The 25198-nt window shown below is 46.3% G+C and overlaps 2 protein-coding genes across 3 annotated transcripts in view; one reads left to right on the forward strand and one right to left on the reverse strand.

Moving 5' to 3' along the window:
- Window positions 1-21981: 21981 nt before the first annotated feature.
- On the reverse strand, window positions 21982-23172 carry LOC119161509 (palmitoyl-protein thioesterase 1). Its single transcript, XM_037414029.2, has one exon. It carries the CDS (start codon window positions 23075-23077, stop codon window positions 22133-22135), a length of 945 nt encoding a protein of 314 aa, XP_037269926.2. The 5' UTR covers window positions 23078-23172; the 3' UTR covers window positions 21982-22132.
- A 249-nt stretch (window positions 23173-23421) lies between these two features.
- p115 (General vesicular transport factor p115) overlaps window positions 23422-25198 on the forward strand; it is a 61289-nt gene continuing 59512 nt past the window's right edge. For both annotated transcript variants that reach the window (XM_037414027.2, XM_037414028.2), the window contains exons 1-4: window positions 23422-23547; window positions 24054-24140; window positions 24233-24371; window positions 24784-24887. In XM_037414027.2, coding sequence (XP_037269924.1) covers window positions 23470-23547; window positions 24054-24140; window positions 24233-24371; window positions 24784-24887 — 408 coding nt within the window. In that variant the 5' untranslated portion in view covers window positions 23422-23469. The remainder of the gene's footprint in view (window positions 23548-24053; window positions 24141-24232; window positions 24372-24783; window positions 24888-25198) is intronic.

Raw genomic sequence — 25198 nt, forward strand, 5'->3', positions numbered from 1 at the left:
GAAGTTTTCTGATGCTGCACGCAGGCACATAGTATACATCGCAAAAGTGTCTGCTGCATACGACAGTCGATGCAGACTTGTCGTTGATGATGAGGTTCTCTCTCGGAATATTCTATTGCCATTTAGCGCGCAGTTCAGCATTTCTTGGGAATCGGTGAGAAGAAACACCGAGAGTTTTCCCCAAACAGCTGGACTTGCAATACGGAACACAACAATACACCATCGCACATCTAATATATATCCATACGTACTGCTCGTACTGAAGGTTGAACGACCGTCTTCCTGAGTCGAAAAATCACTGCAGACTGAACACTGAGAAAGTTTTGAACAAAATGCAGCTGCGGTGGGCAAATACCAGAATAAAGCAAGTCCAACTAGAGGGAAAGAGAAATCGGCATCAACCTGTTTGTAGAGCTACAAGAAAAATTAAAAAAGGCTGTTTACTTGCCAAAAAATGTGAATATCAGTTTCTTTTCCTAGGCATGGTCTTCCACGAACTCGGAGTATAGCGCAGAAATTATTTGCACTAGAGATTTTAGTTCGAAAGCAAGCGGCTTGCGAGCGTAAGCAGCTGCATTCTTCACATTATTCATGGATGTGGCTTTCAGTACGAAGGAACGCAAAAGATCTCGGGGTCTCCGCAATTAATGTTTACAGATTGTCTTAACACCTTCACAATGCACGCCACTCCTCCAGGGCGTGCCGCCTGAAGGGGTTATTCAGCAGCAAAAGTCCCCTTTCTTTTACTGATATTTTTAACCGTTAGAGATACAAGTCACGTACCTGTTTAAAAGAGCTGTCAAGCAGCAGACTGCAGCTTTTGGCACTGAAAACCACCACAGATTTATTTGTAAAAATAAAGAAATAGAAAATAGCTAGAAAATGGAAGGTGTGCTCGTCATTTTCCTAAGCGACCTTTAATTGCGGCCTCGTTGTCTAACGAGAGCAAGTGCCAAAGGTGTTTGGTGCTCGCCGATTGCAGAACAGATGCAATGTTGTTTATCTCTCTATCTCTCTCTAATCGTTGCCCATGCTTTATGCTTCATTCATTATGCCTCGTTAGCCAATTTTTCACATTTTTACTGAGCTTAAGCTTGTATTATTGGCGAGCACATGCACACCTAAATTATGCGTCGAGCTGTCTGATAACATTATTTTTTTTAAAGGAGAGGTGATTCTTTTACCCCCGACTTATTGAATAATCCCCCTTCCCCTCATCATCGAGAACCCTTATTCCACGGTTTCACATCGACAATCTCTCTTGTGTCGTGGGTGCGGCGCAGAAGATGCAATGGCAGGGTCGCCGCGGCCCTATACCGCCGACGGGTGACGAAACATACTCAGAAACTCTCCCATTGCATTCGCGATGGTTGAAAAGGCCGTAAAGAAACAAGCGCGCGCAGGTGCAGTCTAGCCCGGCCGTGCTTCAGTGGCAGCATTGAGTTCTTCACAAATACCTAGCGGGATCTATGGCGCCACCATCCATGCGAATTTCTTAAGGGAGCAATGAGAATGACGGTGCGTACCTGTCTGCGAGGACTGTGATGGCTGGTGTTCCGCGAGGATTCGGTCGAAATCGAGTACGACTGCGTAAATAAAGCTTTACTAAACAAAACGTTCAGAGGCGGATCTCATTCAAGCGTACTATATTCTGAAATTAAAGTCCACTTACCCTGACGGCACAACCGAACGGCGAAAGAAACAAACAGACGACACAAAAGTGGCGGAGGGAACGCTTGCTTGTCGTCTGCTTGCCAATTAGTAAAGTGCCGTCAGGCGCCCGTTGACGTGCACTCAGTTGCCGCGGAAACACTCGCATTTCATGTAAATCCTTATATGCATCATTTTGTAAAATTCATGAGCTGTGCCAGCGCTAAGCACCATGAACCTTCAAGATATCTGAGGTTAAGAATGAGGAATGAGTTGTTTGCAAGTGTCCTACTCGCGTATGACTCCCAAACATAGGCGTACCAGCCGTGGGGGGGGGGGGGGGGGCAAGGGTGTCGCGAGTTTTCCCACTGAAAAAGTATGGGGGGAGGTTAGCCCCCCCCCCCCCCCCACTTTCGACAGTGGTCACCCTTGGCTGCACGCTGGGGAAACGAACAAATATAAGGTGTAGTTTTTCATCACAACAGTAATTATTCAATTGTGTCACTACGGGAGAATAAAATTGTTACGAGGCTTTGTTACAACATAGTGATATATATATATATATATATATATATATATATATATATATATATATATATATATATATATATATATATATATATATATATATATATATATATATATATATATCGTGGCGCGAGAGTCGTCAGGGGCCTGGACTTGGTCAGACAGGGGAGATGCCCCGGAGATGCCCCGATTTCGTGGCGCACGATGCGCACGATATTGTCGGAAACAGCAGGGGCTGGTGCCAAACGGGCGTCCTCGCAGGTTGATGTTGCAGCCGTGTTGGGAAGACGCGAAAAGTGTGGAGTGATACGGCGACTTTTCGTGTCTTCGAAGCGTCGGCATTCATTAATAACGTCGTCTGCGGTCGATGAGTTTCGAAATACGAGGAGATTGAAGGCGTCATCGGCGATTCCTTTGAGGATGTGCGCGACCTTTTCAGATTCCGGCATCTTGTCATCAACCTTCCGGCAGAGGACGAGCACATGTTGTATGTATGTGACGTACGACTCGGTGCCGGACTGGAGTCGGGACGCTAGTTCTTTCTGCGCAACACGACGACGCCCGATGGGCTTGCCGAAGAGATCGATGAGTTTCTGCTTACAGATGTCCCAACTCGTGATATCTTCCTCGTGGTTGGAAAACCAAACTTTAGCTGTACCATCAAGGTAGAAAATAATATTGGCCAACATGAGCGTCGGATCCCAGTTGTAAAGAACGCTCACCCTTTCGTACAGCTGAAGCCATTCCTCCACGTCAGTACTGTCACTGCCCGAAAATGTGCCTGGGTCACGCGGTTGAGTCAGGACGACGGTGCGGTTAGTAGCAGCTGGATGCGGTGCTGTTGGTTGCTGCGTAGTTGGACGAAGCACGGTTGGGGTAGTCTCCGAAGAATCCTCGTCTTCGTCTTGATCAGGCATCGCACAGGCAGCCAAGGAACGTCCGCTGCGTAGAATCGTCGTGGTGTTGACTGTGGGAAGACCCGCACCTCCACCAAAATGATACGGGGAGAAGGCGTCTGAAAAATGCCTTTACTTTTGGTAAACAGGCAGGCATACAATATGGAGCCCGGTCTGCACGAGCTCGCGCTAAACATCGTCCTCTTTTCTAGAATGTTCATTTGTGGCGCCACGTAGCAATATACATATCCCGGCCCCGGCTGACGAATGAGGTAGGCTTGCCCCCCCCCCCTCACGAAAAAGTTGGTATGCCACTGCTCCTGAACAACATTATATATATATATATATATATATATATATATATATATATATATATATATATATATATATATATATATATATATATATATATATATATATATATATATATATATATATATATATATATATATATATATATATATATATATATATATATATATATATATATATATGAATGAGATCTATCAGACAATCATGCCAATGAAAGTAAAGGGGAAGTTATTAGACCGAATTGTAATGTAAATGTGAAGAAAGAGAAGTGAGTGAAATGATCAATTGCCGTGGGCAGGTACCAAACCTGCGACCTTCGAATAACTCGTTCGATGCTCTACCACTGAGCCAGCATTGCTGCTATCCTCCCAGGCACTTTATTAGGTATATAAGTGAATTTAAACCTGGGAGTGTCAGTCAGGGCTATCTGTAGCCATGGCAGCGAGTGCGGCACACTCTTTAAGAGCTAATGTGGCGTCACGTAGCACGTGAACTTAGTACGAGCTGGTAGCTGACAAATAGTCCCTCGTATACAACCTAAGGCACCAAGTCTGCCAGTACGAGACCCTCGTTAATGAATAAGGGAAAGAAGTGTATACTTAAGGGCTCGTTTTTCAAGTATTTAACCATGTAGATCCCCCGCCACAACGTGGTTTATTTCTACGCTTCATCCAGAGTTTGGCCTTCAACAGGATTGAGGGTACAGTTTGTTGGTGCTCAGCTTTATACAATCTTAAATAAAAGAGGTACACGGGGGAAAAATGAAGAAAGAGCAGAAAGAAAGAAAGAAAGAAAGAAAGAAAAAAGAAAGAAAGAAAGAAAGAAAGAAAGAAAGAAAGAAAGAAAGAAAGAAAGAGACAAAGAAAGAAAAGCAATGTGAACATGAGGTGGACTCCCCAGGCCGCCCCTTTCCACCCTTTTTTCTTTTTCCCTTCCCCTTTCCTCTCTTCCTCCTTTCCTTTTATGACTTTTTTTTTCTGACGTTTCCCTTTAGTGGTCTGCGTATCCTTCCTTTCACTAGGGTATTGTTCCCGAGCAGACCGGCGCCGCATGGCTATGGTGGTTTGGTGTGGGCAAAAAGAGCTGTTTTAAGAAGTTCGAGCCTCGTGGACGTCTCGTCATTGAAAGAGGGACGCCACGTATTGCCGCAGAGGCTGGCAAGCGGGTGCAATGTCAATTCTGGCCCGCTTCTGGATTACGCATGCAGTAGGGACCTCCCGATTGTGCACAGAGTTGCTGTTGGGCACGTTCTCTGAACAGGGTGTTGTTGGGAGTGTTCTCGGAACGTCCTTTCTTCTATACTGGAGAGATAGAAACGATACTGTGGTGTGCGATTACTTTTCTTTGAATTTACGGATTTGATATAAACGCCAGACAACTGTCACATCTGAAGGTAATTTCTATTCCATTGTATTCTCTATTCGAGTCACCAAAATAATAAAATAAGAACCAAATAAATTTTATTTATTTATAGAATACTGCGGACAAAAAGTCCAAGCAGGGTGAGCATACATGAAACACACTAAATAACAGAATGAAACAAGGCTGCAAAGTGTTTTTTACACAATTTATTTGCATATAAGACAGAGGGGTTGTGACTTTAAAAAAAAGTAACAACTGAACAACAAGGTGATAATACAATTCAAGGAAGTCATGGAAGAAGAGTATTTGCACAAATCGTCAAGGGCGTTGAGGAAATGCTTCGGTTAGTTTATTCCAATCATATATTGTTTGTGGGAAGAAGGAGTTCCAAAAAGTATCAGTTATTGCGAAGATTAGCGTTAGGGAGTGAGGATAGTGGTTTCGAGTGGGTCTGCTTAACAAGGGAGATACGTATGCTGCTGTGTCTAAGGGTAGCCTGTGGTTTACTAGGTCTGAAAGAAACTGTAGCCGACTTTTTTTTTCTTCGAATTTGTAATAGTTCTATACCATTTGCCGTCAGTAATGCAGTGGGGGAGTCAGTTGACATAAATTTACTATATATGAATCGTACTGCTTTCGTTTGAATTCTTTCTAGGTTTTGAACGTTAATTTTTGTGTGGGGATCCCAAACTATGGAGCCGTACTGAAGTTTAGGCCTAATTAAGGAAAAGTAGGAGAGAAGTTTAACACTAGGCGGAACAGTCTTGAGCTTGTGGCGGAGAAGGCATAATTTACAGAAAGTGGCAGAGCAGATGTTATTTATGTGCAAATTCCAGGATAAGGTACTTGTTGACGTTAAGCCCAAGTATTTATAGGAGGCTACTTTAAGTAAAGGTGCTTCAGCTAAATTGTATGTGTAGTCTAATGGGACTTTTTTGCGCGTTATGGAGAGGTACACGCATTTGTTTGCATTAAGAAGCATTCCCCATTGTTCACACCATTTTGATACATTGCCTGAGTTAGTATTAAGATCACATTGGTCACTAATGCAGGTTACATCACTAAACAAAACACAATCGTGGGCAAATAGACGAATTTGTACCGGAGTGCTAATTACATTGACAATACCATTAATGTAGACCAGAAACAGAAGGGGGCCTAGTACGCTCCCCTGCGGAACGCCAGAAGTCACCGGAAGGCAGCCCGATTGTTTTTCTCCTACCTGAACATATTGGTTGCGATTGAGTAGATAAGCTGAGATCCAGGAGATAAATAGTTCTGGTATGCCAACTAACCGAAGCTTTATAATTAGTTTATCGTGTGGAACTGTGTCGAATGCTTTACTGTAGTCTAAGAATATTACATCAATTTGGCCGTTAGCATCAAGACAAGCTGCAAAGGTATGAACGATAGTAACCAATTGTGTTGTAGTAGAAAATCCTTTTCAAAACCCATGTTGATGATTTGTTGAAACTGAGCGTTCTTCTAAGAATTCATTTAATTTATGAGCTATTATGTGTTCGATAAGCTTACAGCGTGATGATGTTAAGGAGATCGGTCGATAATTTTGTAGTACTAGACGGTCAACTTTCTTGAATACAGGAACTATTCGTGCCGACTTCCAGTCATCTGGCAATTTTACTGACAACAGAGAGACTCGAAAAATGACGAGTAAGTATTTTGCAACAGACTGTGCAAAGCGACGCAGAAATATGTTGGGGATATTGTCGGGACTGCAAGAAGTCTTAGTCTTTGAGTTCAACAACATAGCAACGACACCAGAATAAGAAATAAAGTTTACATTTGCAGCATTGTCCCCATTTATGACAGACGGGGAAGCACTAGGAGTAGAAAATACACTATGAAAATACTCATTGAGGTGTTGAGCAGTGGCAGCCTGATCAGATACCATTGAACCATTGACAAAAACCTGTGATATAGGTTTCTTTTTTTGGCTAATATAGTTCCGGAACTTCTTTGGATCATTCTTTATGAAGTTTGCGAGTGACGTATTGAAGTAGTATTCCTTCGAGGTGTGTACGGCATGTGCAAGCTTATCTAGAGCGTCAGCTATAACTTTGGTGTCAGCATGCTTTTTCTTTAATCTTTTAACTTTACGCTTGAGATGAATGATGCTTCTCGTCATCCAGGGCGTATGTCTATGCACCTTTTTATGTTTAGACGGTATAAATTTTTCGATACAGTAGAAGCATATGCGTTTAAATTGGTCCCACAATCTACAAACATCGGTAGCTACAAAATCTATGAGACAGGTTTCTAGGTGCTCGATAATGCAAGCATCATTGGCATGTGTATAATCTTCCACACAATGAAAGGACGAGTTGGCAGTTTCCGAAAGCGGTACCAGAGGGATAGAAACTGACACAAGGTAGTGATCAGACAGCCCTTGCTCAATTACTACGGTATGTGTACTGAAATCACGGGGAATAAATACCAGATCTAAGATAGATCTAGCAGTACCCTGATAATGCGTTGGTTCATGAACCAATTGTACCAAATTATGTACGAGCATGATGTCAAACACTGCATTTGCATTGCTGATATTGGCTGTAAAGGTTTCAAAACGCTCCCAATCTACTCTGGGGAGATTGAAATCGCCAATCAAAAGAACTTTGTTGCCATGGTATTTAGACATGTGTCCCTTTAGTTTTAATAGGTATTCAAGAGTTGAGTCCAGTGGTATATATAATGCACATACGATGGCCCCACAAAGTTACTTTAATGCAGATACATTCAAGCTCCGGAGCATCATCCAACAAGACAGCATCAAATTTTTGTTGGATCAGGACGGCCACACCACCTCCCCTTGATTGCCTGTCCTTACCAAAAGCCGTATAGAAAGGTGGAAAAATGTCGCCATCATTCACCTGTTCATGTAACCGCGTCTCAGTTATAACAGTAATGTGCACGAGGATCGTACTGCAGTAATAGGATTTCGAGGGGCTCGGTTTTATTCATAACACTGCGGGCATTCAAATTAAGTAGACGAAGTTGCTTGTGCGCATGCACATTACGTCAGGTTTTAGACTGTTGGGGTGTGGTGTTCTTGTAGCCGGTCATTTTTACCCGCCTATTTTGCACCTCATCCCAAAAATACATATCCTTATCGATCTTTAGTTTTTCGTGTACGAGGTTGATTCTTTTCCCTTGTTCTATCTCGGCCTTTGCGCTGTGACAGAGCAGACTGCGTTTTTTTTTTAGCGTTGATTTTGAGTAATCATTCTTAACAAAGATATCTGAGCCCTTCAGTTTGCTTGCGTTTTCATTATCTTTTTCTTTTCTGTAATGTGAAGCGTTGGATCAATGTGTAGCGTTGTATCACGAATTGCTTGTGCGACATGTTTAAGCAGTGTGTAACTGCTTCATTCATGCAGAGTAAGTTGTTTTGCTGTTGAAACATAAATGTAGGCTATAGTTTTCATTTGTGCGTGCATTTTTGTTATAGTTGACCTGCATTCACTAATCTAACCACATATAATTTTCACTGGCCGCTTGAAAGAGCTGCTTTAAATATGTAAATTAGCTTTAGCTGCACGTAAGAAATTTGAAGTTACACGCATGTGTCATGTGCTTGTCGTGTATTGTGGCTAAGATAACCTTGATTACAACGTTCCTCACACAGGTATGCATATTTTCACGTCACTCCAGGGGGTGTCGACAAGGTTTATTGACGTCTGAGCAACAGGGCTCTAACCAAGCGCGTCAGTTGGGCTTGTTTGTGAAGCGGGGGCCCACGTGCACTTCTTCTCTGTGGTGTGAGCCTTCACCTTGGCATACGACCCACTACTAGAAGTAGGTGGCAATATTCCTCCTCAACAACAAAAAAAAGAGCATCGTCCCGATGCTGTAAAGTTATTGCAAAAGAAACCAAAAGAAAGTAGTTTAAACAATGAAAAAGGCACCAATAATCAAATGTTAGACGCGATAAGTTCATCAATGATGAGGCAATTGTCGGAGCACAAATAAAAAAAACACAATAAAAGTGGTCTTTTAGGGACGCGCAAAATAAGGCTTCATGTGGTTGTTTTCGTTGTACCCATCGTGACGACGTAGCGTCCGGAACCACTTCGTAGTTTACGTCGCTCACGCGGCGTAATACTTTATACGGACCGAAGTATCTGCTGAGCAACTTTTCGGAGAGGCCACGGCGTCGAACAGGGGTCCAAACCCAAACTTGGTCTCCCGGACTGTAAGATACGTCATTGTGACGCATATTGTAACGTCGTGCATCGACCTGTTGCTGCTGACCAATGTGTAGCCGGGCGAGCTGGCGAGTTTCCTCGGCACGCTCTGTAAATTCTTCTGCGTCAGTTGTTAATTGATCGGCGTCTTCACAAGGAAGCATCGCATCCAGCATCGTCTGAACTTCGCGGCCGTAGAGAAGTCGAAACAATGTAAATCGGGTTGTTTCTTGAACGGTTGTGCTATAAGCGAACGTCACAATATGACGAGGACCTGAATGCGCTTTTCTATTGCGAATATTTCGGGGCATGATGTTGAAAGGCACTTCTTAAGAGCAGGAGTTCGGTGCTTTTTCTCACTGTTGAGGTGGCATTTCGCCTCGACCACCTCGAAGGGTGCGTTGAATCTTGTGGCATATATTTTCCCTTCTCGGATGACCTCCTCCTTTCTCTGGCACCTCATGAACAATCGAAGAATTTCCGTTTTTTTTTTTTCTAACACGTCGCTCACGCCTGGTTAACTATAACTCGCTCGCTCTCTCTCGTCGTACAGTGTAGCCGGGTTTCGCCTTTTCACGCGGTTATCTATCATGTAAATATGGATATAACGAAGTTCTCATTTTTACTATTTTTCGCAGTTTGTAGTTACCTTAGATGTGTATAAACAAGCGTTATTTGCTGTTTTTGTATGAATAAAGGTAGATGCCAAAACATTATAGTCTTTTGTATTATTCTTGGGACTTCGAAGTAAACAAAAGGTCACTCTACATTAATAAGTTGTGTGGTCTATAATATTTGTCTCAAGCAGTTGGGGAATTCATTAAGTGTCTTTGTTTGTGTCGGCAACGCCAACAAATCACACCGCGAAGCACCCTGGTGAGCCGTTTCGGCCAATTATCAGTGTGCTTTGTAATTAGTCGTAGATGCTATGCGCCATTATCGGAGGTATTCACGTGACGTCATTCGGGGACTCGCTCTCTGGATTTCGTGCCTACCGGTTGTGCCCCCGCGATCTCCGACGACAGCGCCGCTCTGGCCGACTGGGCTCGCCCTACGCCATCTCCTGACGCCGACAAGAGCTCTCGCTGAGTGGTGCCCCGTCCTCGGACTCTTGCGACCAGGTCCATCTTTCATATCTTCTCCTTAATTCTGGATGTCACTGTCCCCGCACCACGCTCTCTCCTTCCCCTCTCTCTATCTCTATACCTTTTAATCCTATCCTTTTAGTCCCTCCTTGTTAGGAGAGGTTAGTTTCGGATATACGAGATCCATATACGAGAGCGACACATGCAAGCTATGCAAGTCCGGTAGAGCCACCCTTGAACACATGTTGTGGGCATGTCCCATTTACCAAGATCATATGGCGGTCTCTTCGGAAAATTTGCGGGCATAGTGGTCAGCCGCGCTGCAAAGCTCAGAACTCGCGGACCAAATTTGGACCGTCCAGTGAGCCCTAAAGGCAGCGCGGGACGGCAACAGCTACAAGCGGCCATCTAGGCAGCCTATATATTTATATAAATTGTAGCGAAGCCTCCCAACTATGAAATGGGTCGAACTCTTGAGTACCTCCTAGTGGGGCTACCCAACAAGGACGCCGCTCGCGCTGAGAGCCCGTGCTTGGCCGTGACTGTCGCTATTGTATATTCTCGCTCGTTGCCGGTTAATAAACGCCTTAACAATTTGGTGGAGAGTGCTGCGATCCCCGTCTATGCCTTTGGAGCTACGAACACGTACCCTGCCATCTATTATGTACCACGACGCTTCCCAGCAAACGCCTCCCCCTATGCCACCCCCTTGTCCCGGTGTCCCCAGAATCCGCGCTCCACCCATCTTCACTGGCGCTGATGGCACTGACGTGGAGGACTGGCTCGCCATTTACGAGCGCGTGAGCGTCCCCAACATATGGGACGAGGACGGCAAGCTGACCAACTTCGTATTCTACCTTACGGGTGTTGCCAGTTTGTGGTACAACAACCACGCGTCCGATTTTGCCACCTGGTCCGATTTTAAGACCGCAATCATCAACGTCTTCGGCCACCCTGCTGTTCGCAAGCTGCAAGCCGAGCAGCGCTTACGTGAACGTGCTCAGGAGGCTGGTGAGTCATTCACCAGCTATATTGAAAACGTCCTGCACCTATGCAATAAATCTAATCCCACCATGTCTGAGTCTGACAAGATCCGAAACATCATGAAAGGCATTGACGATGATGCCTTCACGATGCTGCTCGCCAAAAACCCCGGCACAGTGGCTGAGGTCATCACACTGTGCCAGAGCTACGAGGAGCTCCGCCGGCAGCGTTCGATGACCCGACGTTCCCCACCACGAGCTGCAACGCTTGCTGGCTTGGAAGCCAGTTGTGACCAAGTGGCGTTGATGGCAGACCTAAAGTCCTTCATCCGTGAGGAAATCGCGCGTCAGTTCTCGCTCCTGCCCTTTGCCCACCAACCGACTGTTCAACAATCGCCTACTACCCTTCTCCCTCCCATCAGTCGAGCGATTGAACAGGAAATAGCGGAGGTAATGCCTGCGTACCACCCTCCACAGCCTCCGGCTCCTGCGCCCCTGAGTTACGCGCAAGTGGTCGCCAGGCCGCCCCAAGTCGTTCCAGCACCCGCCCCTCTGACTTACGCCGAAGCTGCCGCTCGACCTCCGTCCTCTGCAGCGGGTATGCCCGCTACGTATGTTGACGTAACCTCTCAGCCTCAGCTTCAGTCCACCATGCAGCCACCGTTCCGTCCATCGGACCTTGCGACATGGGTGAGACCTACCCCGGTGAACAGATGGCGCACACCCGACAACCGGCCCATCTGCTTTGCCTGCGGTTACGCCGGTCACGTGGCCCGTTATTGCCATCGCGTACAGCCGGCTCCAATTTCTTCACCTGTTTCAGGCCAACTCAGCCGTCCTTATAGCGAAGAACCGCCATCTATGTCTCCTCGATCTCACCCAGGTCCATCTCGAAGATCACCGTCTCCACGACGTCGTTCCCTGTCCCCCATGCGGCCAAGTACGGCTGCTCATGAGCGGGAAAACTAGTCGTCGCAGTCCCCGAGGCAAGGAGCTGCGACGCTATCGCAATGTGAAAGCCCTCAGAGCAGCCCCTCGAATGTCATTGACGTGCTTGTGGACGGTGTTTGTGCATCGGCTCTTATTGACACTAGAGCTGCCGTATCAGTTATGGACGAAAAACTCTGCCGCTTACTTCGAAAAGTGACGACGCCACTTTCTGGGTTATCCCTCCGTACTGCAAGTTTGCACCGCATTCATCCTACAGCAGGGTGCACAGCTCGCGTTGTCATCCAGGACGTTCTGTATGTCGCCCAGTTCATCATCATTCCGGCTTGCTCTCATGACGTCATCCTGGGATGGGACTTTCTCTCCTGTCATGACGTCGTCATCCATTGTGCTGCCGCCGAAATTGAGCTTTCACCCTTCTCGCATTTGACGCGAGAAGACAGTCCCTCGACACTGAGCAAGATCCTAACGAAAGACGATACAACAGTGCCTCCAAACTCGACGACGGCTGTGTCTGTCTACTGCGCCGGTCTCTCCGACACCATTGCACTCGTTTCGCCATCTGACCGCGCTTGCAGCAGGAAAGGGTTGCTAGTACCTTTCGCGACCGTGCAGATCAACCAGGGCAACGCTGCTATTTTTGTAACCAACCCGTCCCCGTACACTGTTACCTTGCTTCGAGGGGAATGTCTCGGCAGAGTGGAACCAGTCGACGACGCACAAGTCCTGGACGTACCCGATGACACGCGCTGTCCCAGGTCACGTACCATCAATGCTGTTTCCACTTCTGAATCGTCATTTGCTGATGTATTTGGCCCCTCCATCGCTGACAATCTTACGGCCGTACAGTGTTCCCAACTTCTGGACCTGTTGCAAGAATATCGTTCTTTCGATGTCGGGCGAAGTCCTCTCGGTCGCACGTCCGTTGTTTCGCATCGCATCGACACTGATGCCCATCCACCTTTACGGCAACGTCCATATCGCGTGTCGCCTGCTGAACGTCGAGTAATTAATGATCAGGTTGACGATATGCTCCGACGCGACGTTATTCGGCCCTCGGACAGTCCATGGGCGTCTCCTGTTGTTCTTGTTGCGAAGAAAGACGGTTCTGTGCGGTTCTGTGTAGACTACAGACGGCTCAATAAGATCACTCGCAAGGATGTTTGTCCACTTCCACGCATCAATGACGCGATTGACAGCCTTCATGGAGCCGATTTATTTTCTTCTCTCGATCTGCGCTCGGGGTACTGGCAAGTACCCATGGCTGACGACGCTCGACCAAAGACCGCCTTCGTCACGCCAGACGGCTTGTACGAGTTCAACGTCATGCCGTTTGGTCTATGTAATGCACCTGCGACCTTTGAGCGCATGATGGACACCGTTCTGCGCAACTTGAAATGGTACACGTGCTTGTGTTACCTCGACGATGCCATTGTCTTCGCTCCGGATTTCTCCACGCATCTCCAACGTCTGAAGGAAGTTTTCGCGCGTGTGAGCAATGCCAGCTTACAACTAAATCTGAAAAAGTGACGCTTTGCAGCACGGCAACTCACCATGCTGGGGTACGTCGTGTCCAAAGACGGCATTCTTCCTGATCCTGCCAAGCTTCGGGCCGTGGCCGAATTCCCCAAACCTGCATCTGTCAAAGAACTGCGTAGTTTCGTGGGCCTGTGCTCATACTTCCGACGCTTCATACGAAACTTCGCCACGATCATATCACCGCTGACGAAGCTCCTTGGAAGTAACGGGCCCCTCAATTCGTGGTCATCCGAGTGCGACGACGCGTTCGCGAAGCTCCGCCACTTGTTGACGTCGCCTCCCATTCTACGCCACTACGACCCTACAGCCCCAACGGAGGTGCACACGGACGCCAGCGGTGTAAACCTAGGCGCTGTCCTGGCGCAGCGAAAACCCGAATTCCCTGAATATGTCGTAGCATATGCAAGCCGTACGCTCACGAGAGCCGAGACAAACTACACCGTCACGGAGAAAGAGTGCCTGGCGATCGTCTGGGCCCTTGCAAAGTTTCGACCTTATTTGTATGGTCGCCCATTCGATGTCGTCACCGACCATCATGCACTATGCTGGCTTTCATCATTGAAGGATCCCTCAGGTCGTCTCGCCCGTTGGGCTCTTCGCTTACAAACACTACGACATCCGTGTGCTGTACCGCAACGGACGCCAGCATGCTGACGCTGATGCCCTCTCACGCTCCCCTCTACCTCAAGACGGCGTGCCTTGCTCAGCAACCTCAATTGCTGTATCTGCCATCGATGTTGACATTCTCGCTACCGAACAGCGAAAGGATAATTGGATCGCCCCACTGATCGACTTGCTCCTGATCCGTCCGCAACACCATCCACGCGTGCCTTGCGTCGTCGAGCTCACCATTTCGCCATCCGTGACGGCCTCCTACACCGACGCAATTACAACTCTGATGGCCGGCAGTGATTACTCGTCATACCCCGCAGTCTGCGCTTGGAGATATGTGAATCTTTACATTCTGATCCGCAATGTGCACACTCTGGGGTATTCAAAACTTACCACCGCATTTGACAACGCTACTTCTGGCGCGGGATGTACCGCTACGTGCGGCACTTCGTTCGCTCTTGCCTCACTTGCCAACGCCGTAAACCGTCAGCCCACACGTCGCACGCCGGTCTGCAACCGTTACCTTGCCCTGACCGTCCCTTTGGGCGCGTAGGTATCAATTTGTATGGACCACTTCCTCTGACGTTGGCTGGTAACCGCTGGGTCATCGTTGCCGTTGACCATTTAACGCGATACGCCGAAACCACCGCTCTCCCTGCGGCTACTGCGCGCGATGTTGCGTCCTTCCTGCTGCATCGATTCATACTGCGCCACGGACCACCCCAAGAGCTTCTCAGCGATCGAGGCCGTGTCTTCTTGTCGGAAGTCGTCGAAGCCATTTTGACGGAGTGCCATTCTGTCCACCGCAAAACTATTGCTTACCACCCACAGACGAATGGCCTCACCCAACGCTTTAACCGCACCCTCGGCGACATGCTTTCTATGTACGTCGCTGCCAACCACACTAATTGGGATAATATACTGCCCTTCGTCACCTACGCCTACAACACCGCCCCTCAGAGCACGACTGGTTTTTCACCTTTCTACTTGCTGTACGGAAAGCACCCGTCGCACACCATGGACACGATACTCCCGTACACGCCGGATCCATCTGAGTGTACACCTATTTCCGAGACAGCCAGGCTTGCTGAAGAGTGTCGCGAGCTTGCCAAGTCTTTTACGACGCAAGAGCAAGAGCGGCAGAAGAGTATTCGTGATGGCTCCACCACTTCTGAGCCCACAATCCTTCCTGGTGCGCTTGTATGGCTCTCGATCCCGACCTCTGTAGCTGGCCTCTCTTCCAAACTACGTCCCAAATACGAAGGCCCCTACTGTGTCATCGAGCGCACCTCACCCGTCAACTATCTGATCGAACCCGTTGAACAATCTTCGGACATGCGCCGCCGTGGGCGAGACATCGTCAACGTGGAGCGCCTGAAGGCTTATTATGACCCGCTCATAGTAACAAGCTGTTAGGTCGCCAGGCGGCTCCCTCTTCGACCCCGGGGTAATTGTAGCGAAGCCTCCCAACTATGAAATGGGTCGAACTCTTGAGTACCTCCTAGTGGGGCTACCCAACAAAGACGCCGCTCGCGCTGAGAGCCCGTGCTTGGCCGTGACTGTCGCCATTGTATATTCTCGCTCGTTGCTGGTTAATAAACGCCTTAGCAATATATATATATATATATATATATATATGTGTGTGTGTGTGTGTGTGTGTGTGTGTGTTTTGTTTAAAACTAGATATGTTTGTTTACCTAACTTTTGAAAGCACGAAGTTGGACACAAAATTTCTATTAGAAAGTTGCAGATCGGTTCAAAACATCCGATTAGACTGTTTCGAACTTTATATCTGTTAATTATTACTGTTTTTCTGCTAACTACAAACGCCCGCGAAATACAAAAAAATGGGCCCCGTATCTGCATGTTACACTGCAAATTACATGTTACATCTGCATGTGATTACATCTGTATCTGCATGTTACACTGCTTGTTACAATGCAAGCCCGCTCATTAATAAACGTGCATTGCGGCAGCACATTCTCAGAGCAGGTGTTTTTTTTTTTTCAGGGTCGGTAAACATTTCGTTATTTGCGAATAGCACGGCGGTATTTTTGTGATACCTTCGTTTACTTGGTTGAGAAAGAAAGAAAGGAGTGCTGGTGCGTTGCTTGGTGCATCGGTTTTGTGCATAGTATTTTGTTGCCGGTGCTTCAATCACTTCTTGGTTGTATTATAATATACTGCGGTGATGAAACACGTGTGTCCAAAGGCGTAGCCACAAACATATGTCGGGGGGAGGGGGGAGGGGGGAGGAACGGGCATCCCCTTGCAATGGTCATTTTTCTCTCTCTATGCCATGACAAAAAATTTCGAGGAGGGGGAAGGTGGGCACAGGCTTGGTGTCCCAAACCTTGGCTAAGCCCTTGCATGTTATTGTTAAGTTCAAGCAACGAAAATTTCGGTGCATTTTTAGGGAGAGAAAAAAGCTATGGTTTTCAAAATTAGCTATTACGTTAGCAGTGCTGTTTCAGTTAGAAGGTACGAAACGAGTCGAATTGTATGAACAAATTAGAATGGAGTAGCGAGATTAGTTTTCACATGCGTACAATTTCACATTGCAGCAACGTATTCAATATTTGGTCGTATTCGGGTTTTGAAAAGGTTTATTTTAACTGAGGCAGGAGAAGCGAGAAAGTAGCAACGCGAGTATCCAAGCGGTGCTATCGGCACTGTTAATGATGTTATCAGTGTGTTTACCGTCCATTTTAGATTACATGAAATATGAACTCCAAAATATCCATAGCCGTTACAAGTTCTTATGAACTGTATACTGTTCAAGGGGTGAAAAAAAAACGGACTGTTCGTGTTTCAAACGACATACGCATCACGTATTTTCCAGCATTTAGTCCCATAAACAATATTATGCACAAGTTTACGCTGAAACTTTGTCCGGTGGTTTATTATTAGCTGTGCGCATCTGCATACAGCTTATGTAGAATTGATAATGTTTTTGTCAGAGACAGAGCGATTTCAGAACATTAAAGCCAAAAAGTTAGCAGGAGCGTGATGAGTTGAAGCAGCTTTTCCTTGAAACCGCAGCCCGAAATCGATTTGTAGAATTAACCTTAATATCAGTCGAGCTCCAGGGGATGAAGTCTGGTTGAAGATGAACAGTCAAGCTTTATTTTGTTGCGGATGTTTAATACGCAGTGTGCTGTAACCGTGGAACACCTACCGCACAAATATCGGGCAGCGTGAGCAGCGTACTATGGCCGCATGTTCGCCGACATGTGTGCCACTTCATCGATCCGTCTACGCAGGCGCGCTGCATTTAGGTGCCTCGATTAACACTCGAGTGCTGCTGTTGCGGGGAGAACATGCGCATACAGTACAGCTGCTGATACAGGAAAAAAGGTAGCTTATTATTTCGCCGGTGCCCCGCCACGGTGGTTTAGTGGCTGAGGTACGCGGCTGCTAACGCGCAGGTCGCGGGTTCGAATCCCGGCTGCCGGCGGCTGCATTTCCGACGGAGGCGGAAATGTTGTAGGCCCGTGTGCTCAGATTTGGGTGAACGTTAAGGAACCCCAGGTGGTAGAAATTTCCGGAGCCCTCCGCTACGGCGTCTCTCATAATCATATGGTGGTTTTGGGACGTTAAACCCCACATATCAGTCAACATTCTTTTGCCTGCCAATCATAAGAAGATAGACTACAGTAAGAGCGTCAGAGCAGGAGTTCAAAGCAGCCAAAACAGTAGCCATGGTGTGCCAACTTGAAATTTTTGTCACCAGACAGTGTCGTATGAAGTAGCCAGTTAGGCGCACAGACTCCAATATCAAGCCTGCTGCGTAGTCCCGATGGGCCCGTGTCTACTTGCATTAGAAGCCGGAAAAAAAAAAGATGTCGACTTGAGGTAATTTGAAATGAAGGAGGCCCATACAAATGCGAGAGAAGCTTTCAAGCGGGCAGCTGCAAACTTACAACAGCGTGGAACTATGTATGATGAGAAATTAACTAACGAATAGCCGTATATTTCAAGACACGATATAGACATGGCGATATAGACATGGCTGCATTTCATTTGTACTTATTGTGTAAGTATCTTGTACCTGCATACCGGATTCCAGATAAAATTTACGATATCTCTGCCAAGCTCCGTTTTCTGTTCAATGTAACGTATCCGTTCGTTTTTCTTCATTGTATTTAGATATGGATGCACGTTAGAGCTCAAAATTTTCAAGGCCTTTCGCTATATGGCGTCTCTCATATATATATATATATATATATATATATATATATATATATATATATCGTACGATTATACATATATGAATTAATAGAAACTATGGGCTTTCTTCGTTAGACACAACCTTAATGAAACGTAACACACAATGAAGCCAAGGAACGTACACAGGAGACGTTACTTGTAGTTTTTAAACTGTTTCACCCAGTAATTATCATATAATTAGGAATAAATTAGTGGGAATGAATACACGATCTGCCACCGACAAGGACTGAACCTGCAACCTGCGGATGACGCGCCGGTCGTCCTCCCGTCCAATTGATCGGGTATTTTTTACGCATGCAAACCTGGGATTATTTTTCTTACAGTATGTCTAACTTCGCACTATAAAGATAGTAAATGAGTCATAGCTGCCAATTCAATTCGTTGAGTTATATATATATATATATATATATATATAGTAGAGGAAGAAGTAAAATAGAATAAACATGGCGTATGAGCCAGGCCACGTCACCCATTCATCGTAGCGTCAACCACACACACATGTGTGTGTGCGTGCGTGCGTGCGCGTGCGCGCGTGTGTGTGCGTGTGTGCGTGTGTGCGTGTGCGTGTGTGTGTGTGTGTGCGTGTGTGTGTGTGTGTGTGTGTGTGTGTGTGTGTGTGTGTGTGTGTGTGTGTGTGTGTGTGTGTGTGTGTGTGTGTGTGTGTGTGTGTGTGTGTGTGTGTGTGTGTGTGTGTGTGTGTGTGTGTGTGTGTGTGTGTGTGTGTGTGTGTGTGTGTGTGTGTGTGTGTGTGTGTGTGTGTGTGTGTGTGTGTGTGTGTGTGTGTGTGTGTGTGTGTGTGTGTGTGTGTGTGTGTGTGTGTGTGTGTGTGTGTGTGTGTGTGTGTGTGTGTGTGTGTGTGTGTGTGTGTGTGTGTGTGTGTGTGTGTGTGTGTGTGTGTGTGTGTGTGTGTGTGTGTGTGTGTGTGTGTGTGTGTGTGTGTGTGTGTGTGTGTGTGTGTGTGTGTGTGTGTGTGTAAAGGGTGTCCCATCTAACTTTAGCCAGAGTTTAAAAATATGCCGACACACGCAATCACCACGTGACCAAATGCATGTTGCTGACCGTTGCCTGAAGTTTGTTAGACTATTTTTTGTAGTCTAGAATACTGTTCAATTAGATCTGTTTATTTAACTAAATTTTGAAAGAACGAAGATAAATTAGATGTGAAATGAGAAAGTTGTAGATCAATCTGCAAAACCTTTAATTAGGCAGTTTTGAACAATACACATTGTTAAGTATTAGTGTTTTTCTGCTAATTGCAAATGCCCGCGACATGCCAAGAAATACCACGTGACAAACCCGCTCGCCTGCCAGTGTGCACGATGATGCTGGTGCTCCCTAATGCTCCGCGTACAAACGACCGCAGCATTTGCCTGATTGTACTGTCTCGACGGGACCGCGACGATGGTAGTGGCTTTGCGATGAACACGTTTTGCTATCGGCCACAAAAACTATAAGCACTGTGATTGCTTATCGCTGTCATGAACCGGTGCCAGGGAAGCGTATCGTTCGGACGTGGAACGTTGAGGAGGACTAGAATCATCCTGCGCACTGGCGCGCGAGCGAGTTTGTCACGTGGTTTTTTTTTTTTTTGCGGGCATTTGTAGTTAGCAGAAAACCACCAATACTTAACAGATACAAAGTTCAAAATTTTCTAATCGGCTGGTATGTAAACCAATCTACTGCTCTCTCATTGAAAGTTTTTATCCGTCTTCGTTCCTTCAAAAGTTAGGTAAATAAACTGATCTAACTTAACAATATTTTAGAACACAAAATATATTTTGACTAACGCCAGCTAACGGTCAGCAACACGCATTTAGTCGCGTCGTAATTGCGTGTGTTGGCAATTTTTTTTAAACTCTGGCTAAAGTTAGCTAGGGCACCCTGTATATGATGAAGCGGGCACCCACTCCTGTGATACTTCAAAACAAGTGAGAGTTAATACCGGGTTGCCCCTCAGCAAGGGTTCGTGTAGCACAAAACAAAACTTCCACTCATGGTCAACAACACAACGGATAGAAAGAACAGGGGCTCATGTCACGCCAGTCTTTGTTATTGCCTCCCCTCTCTCTCTTTTGTCCATGCGAATGCTTGAAAAGCACAGAGAGATAAAAAGTATCAGTTGCAGCCCACGAGAGAACCTTTTTGTCGGGAAGCTCGCCAGTGGTCATCTCTTTTTATCACGCGCCTGCTGCCTGAGTAATTGGGCCCGATCAGCGCGGTCCACTTTCCCAAGGTTCCACGGTCGTCCACGCTACAATCAACGGTGCTATCCGCGCGAATGGTGGCTGTTTGTTCGTATCCGAATATAATTACTCGAAAAATCATCATTCTCATCTAGCAGTCAGAGTATAAGCCTGGTAATCCTGTAGTGCACCTAATTACAGGCTGGGTACCATGGCGAAATCAAGACCAATCAATAGGGCAGGGAATTTGTGAGATGAAATAGAAAAATTTACAGGGCGTAGCTTAGAATCAGAGCTGCGCGTACACAGGAGTGAATTTGTAGATCGCTTGGAGAGTCATTCGTTCTTGGTGCAGGGAACCTGAAAATATATAGGCTGGTGAACGTGTTATTCGGTGGTTAAACGACGTTCTGATATATTGCGCGAATGCACTGCACTAAGCTAGAATTGTAACCCAAAACTAGAACCTCCAGAACGCCCATAAAAAAAGGGATAAAGAGGGCCTTTTTTATTTATTGCATAAATTCGTCGAGGACAATTTGGCTGGTTCCCACCGATAACCAGTTTAGACCGACTTTCCTCGCGCCACAAATGCTTACTTTTTAAGCCGCAAATTACATCTATTTATCTAGAAAAAAAAATATTATTAATTTTGTACACATTTCAGTTGTTGAATTTATGCCAAGTGGGTCAGAACGTAGACATTTCTTTTTAGGAGGAGGGGGGCATCTTTCTGATCTGAAGAGAAAGCCAGGCAAGCAGATGTGATCAAATGTCATTCTGTGCCACGTATGTCATGGGGAAAAATTGGGGAGGGGATCACGAACTCGTGCTACACCCTAGTCACGCCACCAGAACGGATTGCGAGTGAAGTTATATATCGGTTTAGCAGAAATTCTAGGGCTAGCGCCAATTTTGAGACATCCGGGATGTATAACCTAATAAAGAAAAAAAAAGCGGTGGACGGGAGTGGGGGGTGAACCTTCCGAAGCACTTCATAGTTCAATTGATCAAAATTCGTGCCAATCCTTTCATTTTTTTTCTACACAAACATGGCTTCATTGCACACACTGCACAGACTCAATTCCACCGTAGCACTTCTGACTTGGTTAAGGCGAATAATTAAAAACTTGATTGGTGGGGCTTTGAAGTTATCCACCCGGATATGGCCCCAACCGCCCTGGCTACGCCCCTGTAATATTGGAATTTCGGCAGCTGTTTTCGCTTGTGCGCTGATGTGTAACGAGTGCAAAAAAATGATTGCTGAAAAGTTTGTGTCATAGCGGACAAAAATGTGTGCTGTAACGTTGAAGGAAATATAAATCAATTATTTTCTTTAAAAATAATGTAATTTCCGTGTTACCATGGAATCTTTTGTACCACAAAGCAAGGTGTCTACGTTCAGCATCATGCGCTGATCAAACACGCGACAATTACATACGCCAAAAAAAAAATAGAAATCATAACTTTTTTCCATTTGCGGTTAACTAAGATTTGCCCTGATTCGTAACAAACATTTACTCAACTCATGAAATAAATGTCAGTTATACACAAAAGATGTCACTCGACGTGTCGTGAGATGAGGACAGAAAATGTCCAAGCTCACAGCAAGTATTGCTTAATTATGTTCTCTGTAAACCACTCTTCCTTGAACTGAAGGTGATCGCCGAGCGTGGACAATAAGTGAAGCCTGCCGCTTTGATCAAGCTCCTTAAGGCCAATCCAGTCCTCCGTGTAGATCTTCTGGTTCTGCAGAGGCACTATTGTCTTGTCGTCGTGCTCGGCGTAGTAGCCGAACCAGCTGGTTGCCTTTGGATCAACCACCGTGTCATTCTCAAACATGACGAGCACGAGATTTTTCAACTTGAGCAGGTTGTCCTTGTACGACTCGTTCTTGACGCGCTCGTTGTTGACGTCGGCGAGAAAGAGACTCTTGGCAATGTAAGTTTTTCGATCGAAAGGGTCCTGCCAGTACTGAGCAGGGACCAGGTGGTCTTGAACGACGTTCCAGTAGGCGCCCAGGTTCAGAAGTTTTCTGGCGTACTCGCAGAGCTCCGAGCTCTCCCCGGGACACTTCGGAAGCCCGTAGACACCCTGGTGCTGCCCTCCGAGAGAGACGAGGTTTCGCATGGGTGGCTCGGGACACCTCTGCGCCACTGCCCTCAGGAACTGGCCGCCCTGGGAAAAGCCGAGCGCATTGTAGCCCCGGGAAAGTTTCGAGTCGTTCGCGATAATCTTGCAAGCCTCCTGGACCTGTTCGTTGATGTTCTTGAAGTAGCTGTTGCCGATTTCATCGATCATGTTGGTGCCGATCCGCAACGAGTTCACGTACACGCCGGGGATCGACTGTTCGAGGAAATTCTTGAATCCGCCCAAGCTCAGTGGATTGCAGCAGGAATCGCCCAGGCCGTGCCACATAACGATGGGGTACGCGCTCTCGCCATCGACGTTCAGAGGGAGGATCCCACCACTTGTGTCCGCACCGCAACACGCGACACCAATGCATAGGCCGAGCTGCAAAGTCCGTAGGAGCAATTCCAACTTCATTCTGATTACGAGCAATCGCCTCCGAGTTGCGACTGATGTGACTGGCCGGTACAGACGGACTCCGCAACAGTCTCGCCGACAAGTTTTTGGAGTGCGTGCGTATCTCGCGCGATTTGAGAGAGAGGCGGAAAGTGGCGACAAAGCGGTGTAACCAAGGCGACCAAGGGCGGAGTTTACTAAAAAAGCAAAGAAAATCAAGATCAACAATCAAAGTTATGCGACTGAAAACGGCGTTTGTAGAGGCTATCTTATCACAAATTTCACTAGTTTTTGTTGGACATGTGTACTTTTTAATGTGTAAATATCTTAAAACAAAAACCAAAATTCAAAAGCAATCCGTGAGAGAGCGCAGTGTGTGCCGGAAGTCGTCTGCGCCACGCCATAGGAGCAAGATGGAGCTGTTCAAGTCGGGATTGAAAACTGTTCTCGGTGGACAGCCCGGCGCTCATGCTCCTACCGGAGCAGAAACGGTACCGTAACTATTTTACAGAAGCATTCGGTCGTGAGCGTGTCAGCCTCTTTTAATTGGCGTGGTTCTATGGAGCTGTCGTGTTCACGCTCCCGGCTTCGCTGGTTTGCGTGCTCGTGTATGTATTTATTGCTCGTGTCAGTGTTTACAAATTTCTGTTCATCTGAAAACAGTGGTCGTGTTACGTGCGCATTGTTCTTGTTTTCTTTTCGCTTTGCTACTAAATGCAGTATGTTAGCATACGTGCAACTCAGAGTAGACAGTGACTGCCACCGAGTTCGAGTCTAAACGGTACGAGACATTCGTTCATCTCCGAACTTATTTGATCTGCGCATCCCATAGAATCTGTTTCGAGAGGAGAACCGTTTTAACTGCGGCGTTGAGTATAAGGAATTACCATTTGCTAGACTGCTTCGTTGTCCAGTGATGGAAAAACATATTTGTCGTTCGACGAAATGCTACGTCACAAACCGAAACTTAGGTTGTAATGACAAATATTTCGTATAGGTTGAGCGCCTGGTGAACAGGGTTCAGACGTCGACGCTTTTGGAAGACCGGCGAGATGCCTGCCGCGCTCTTAAGGCTTTGGCAAAGGTAACCATTCTGATGTTCCTATTTTACTGCTCTTTAGTGCGAAACCGAAACTGGGATGTGATTAACGCTGTTGTGATGCGTGCTGGTTTTAGAAATTCAGAGTGGAAGTCGGTGCTCAGGGCATGGACGCCCTGGTTCATATTCTGGAAACTGACAGAGGAGATGGCGAAATCATCGGCTACGCCCTGGATGCCCTTTCGTATGTCATATCGGGCGCTGAAGAGAACGAAGGTACCATCTTAGCCGAGGCACCCCATTTCTTGTTGAGATTGTGTTCTGCAACACTAATTCACGTGGCTGTGAAAAAAAAAGTGCACTCATTTTAATGGCGATGCGACTTAGTGGTACTATTACTAGTCGTGACAATTATTTTAGCTTGGCAATGTATGCATGCAACCAGAAAGCAAACTTTGATAGATTAACAACAGCAGCTTTAACAGGGCATGTGCCAGCGTTATACTGCAAGCTTCGTGACATTTTCTGAAGTACTGATTTCTTATTAGTTGCAAATCAAAGAAAGTCTTTAAAATGCGACTCTCTTTTTTATGTTCTGTTTCATTATGAGGTGAATAATGTTCTTTTCGAAAAAGCATTCGGATAGCTTCACCTGCTGCTTTCTCTATCTCTTTTTTTCTTAATGCAGAGGACTCTCAGGATGAAAATGCAAGTCGCGAACTGGGAGAGCAGTTCACAGAAATATACATTAAGAAACCCGAGAATGTTACGCTTCTGTTGGACTTGATGGAGGTAAGCCTGTTACAAAATTCTATTGTACTGATGTTACTTCAATACATTGACACTTTGCCCTGCTAAAAACAAGATAGAGAGTATATGGGGGAGTGTGTGAGATGATAATTGATAGATTGATATGTGGGATTTAACGTCCCGAAACCACCATATGATTATGAGAGACGCCGTAGTGGAAGGCTCCAGAAATTTCAACCACCTGGGGGTTCTTTGACGTGCTGTGTAAGATGATAATGCATGGTGCAGCAGAAAAGTGAGAGCTCATGCATGTGTATGCATAATTGATTTGTTATGCCTACTTCAAAAAACTA

Source organism: Rhipicephalus microplus, chromosome X (assembly GCF_043290135.1).
Source record: "Rhipicephalus microplus isolate Deutch F79 chromosome X, USDA_Rmic, whole genome shotgun sequence".
NCBI classification, from domain to species: domain Eukaryota; kingdom Metazoa; phylum Arthropoda; class Arachnida; order Ixodida; family Ixodidae; genus Rhipicephalus; species Rhipicephalus microplus.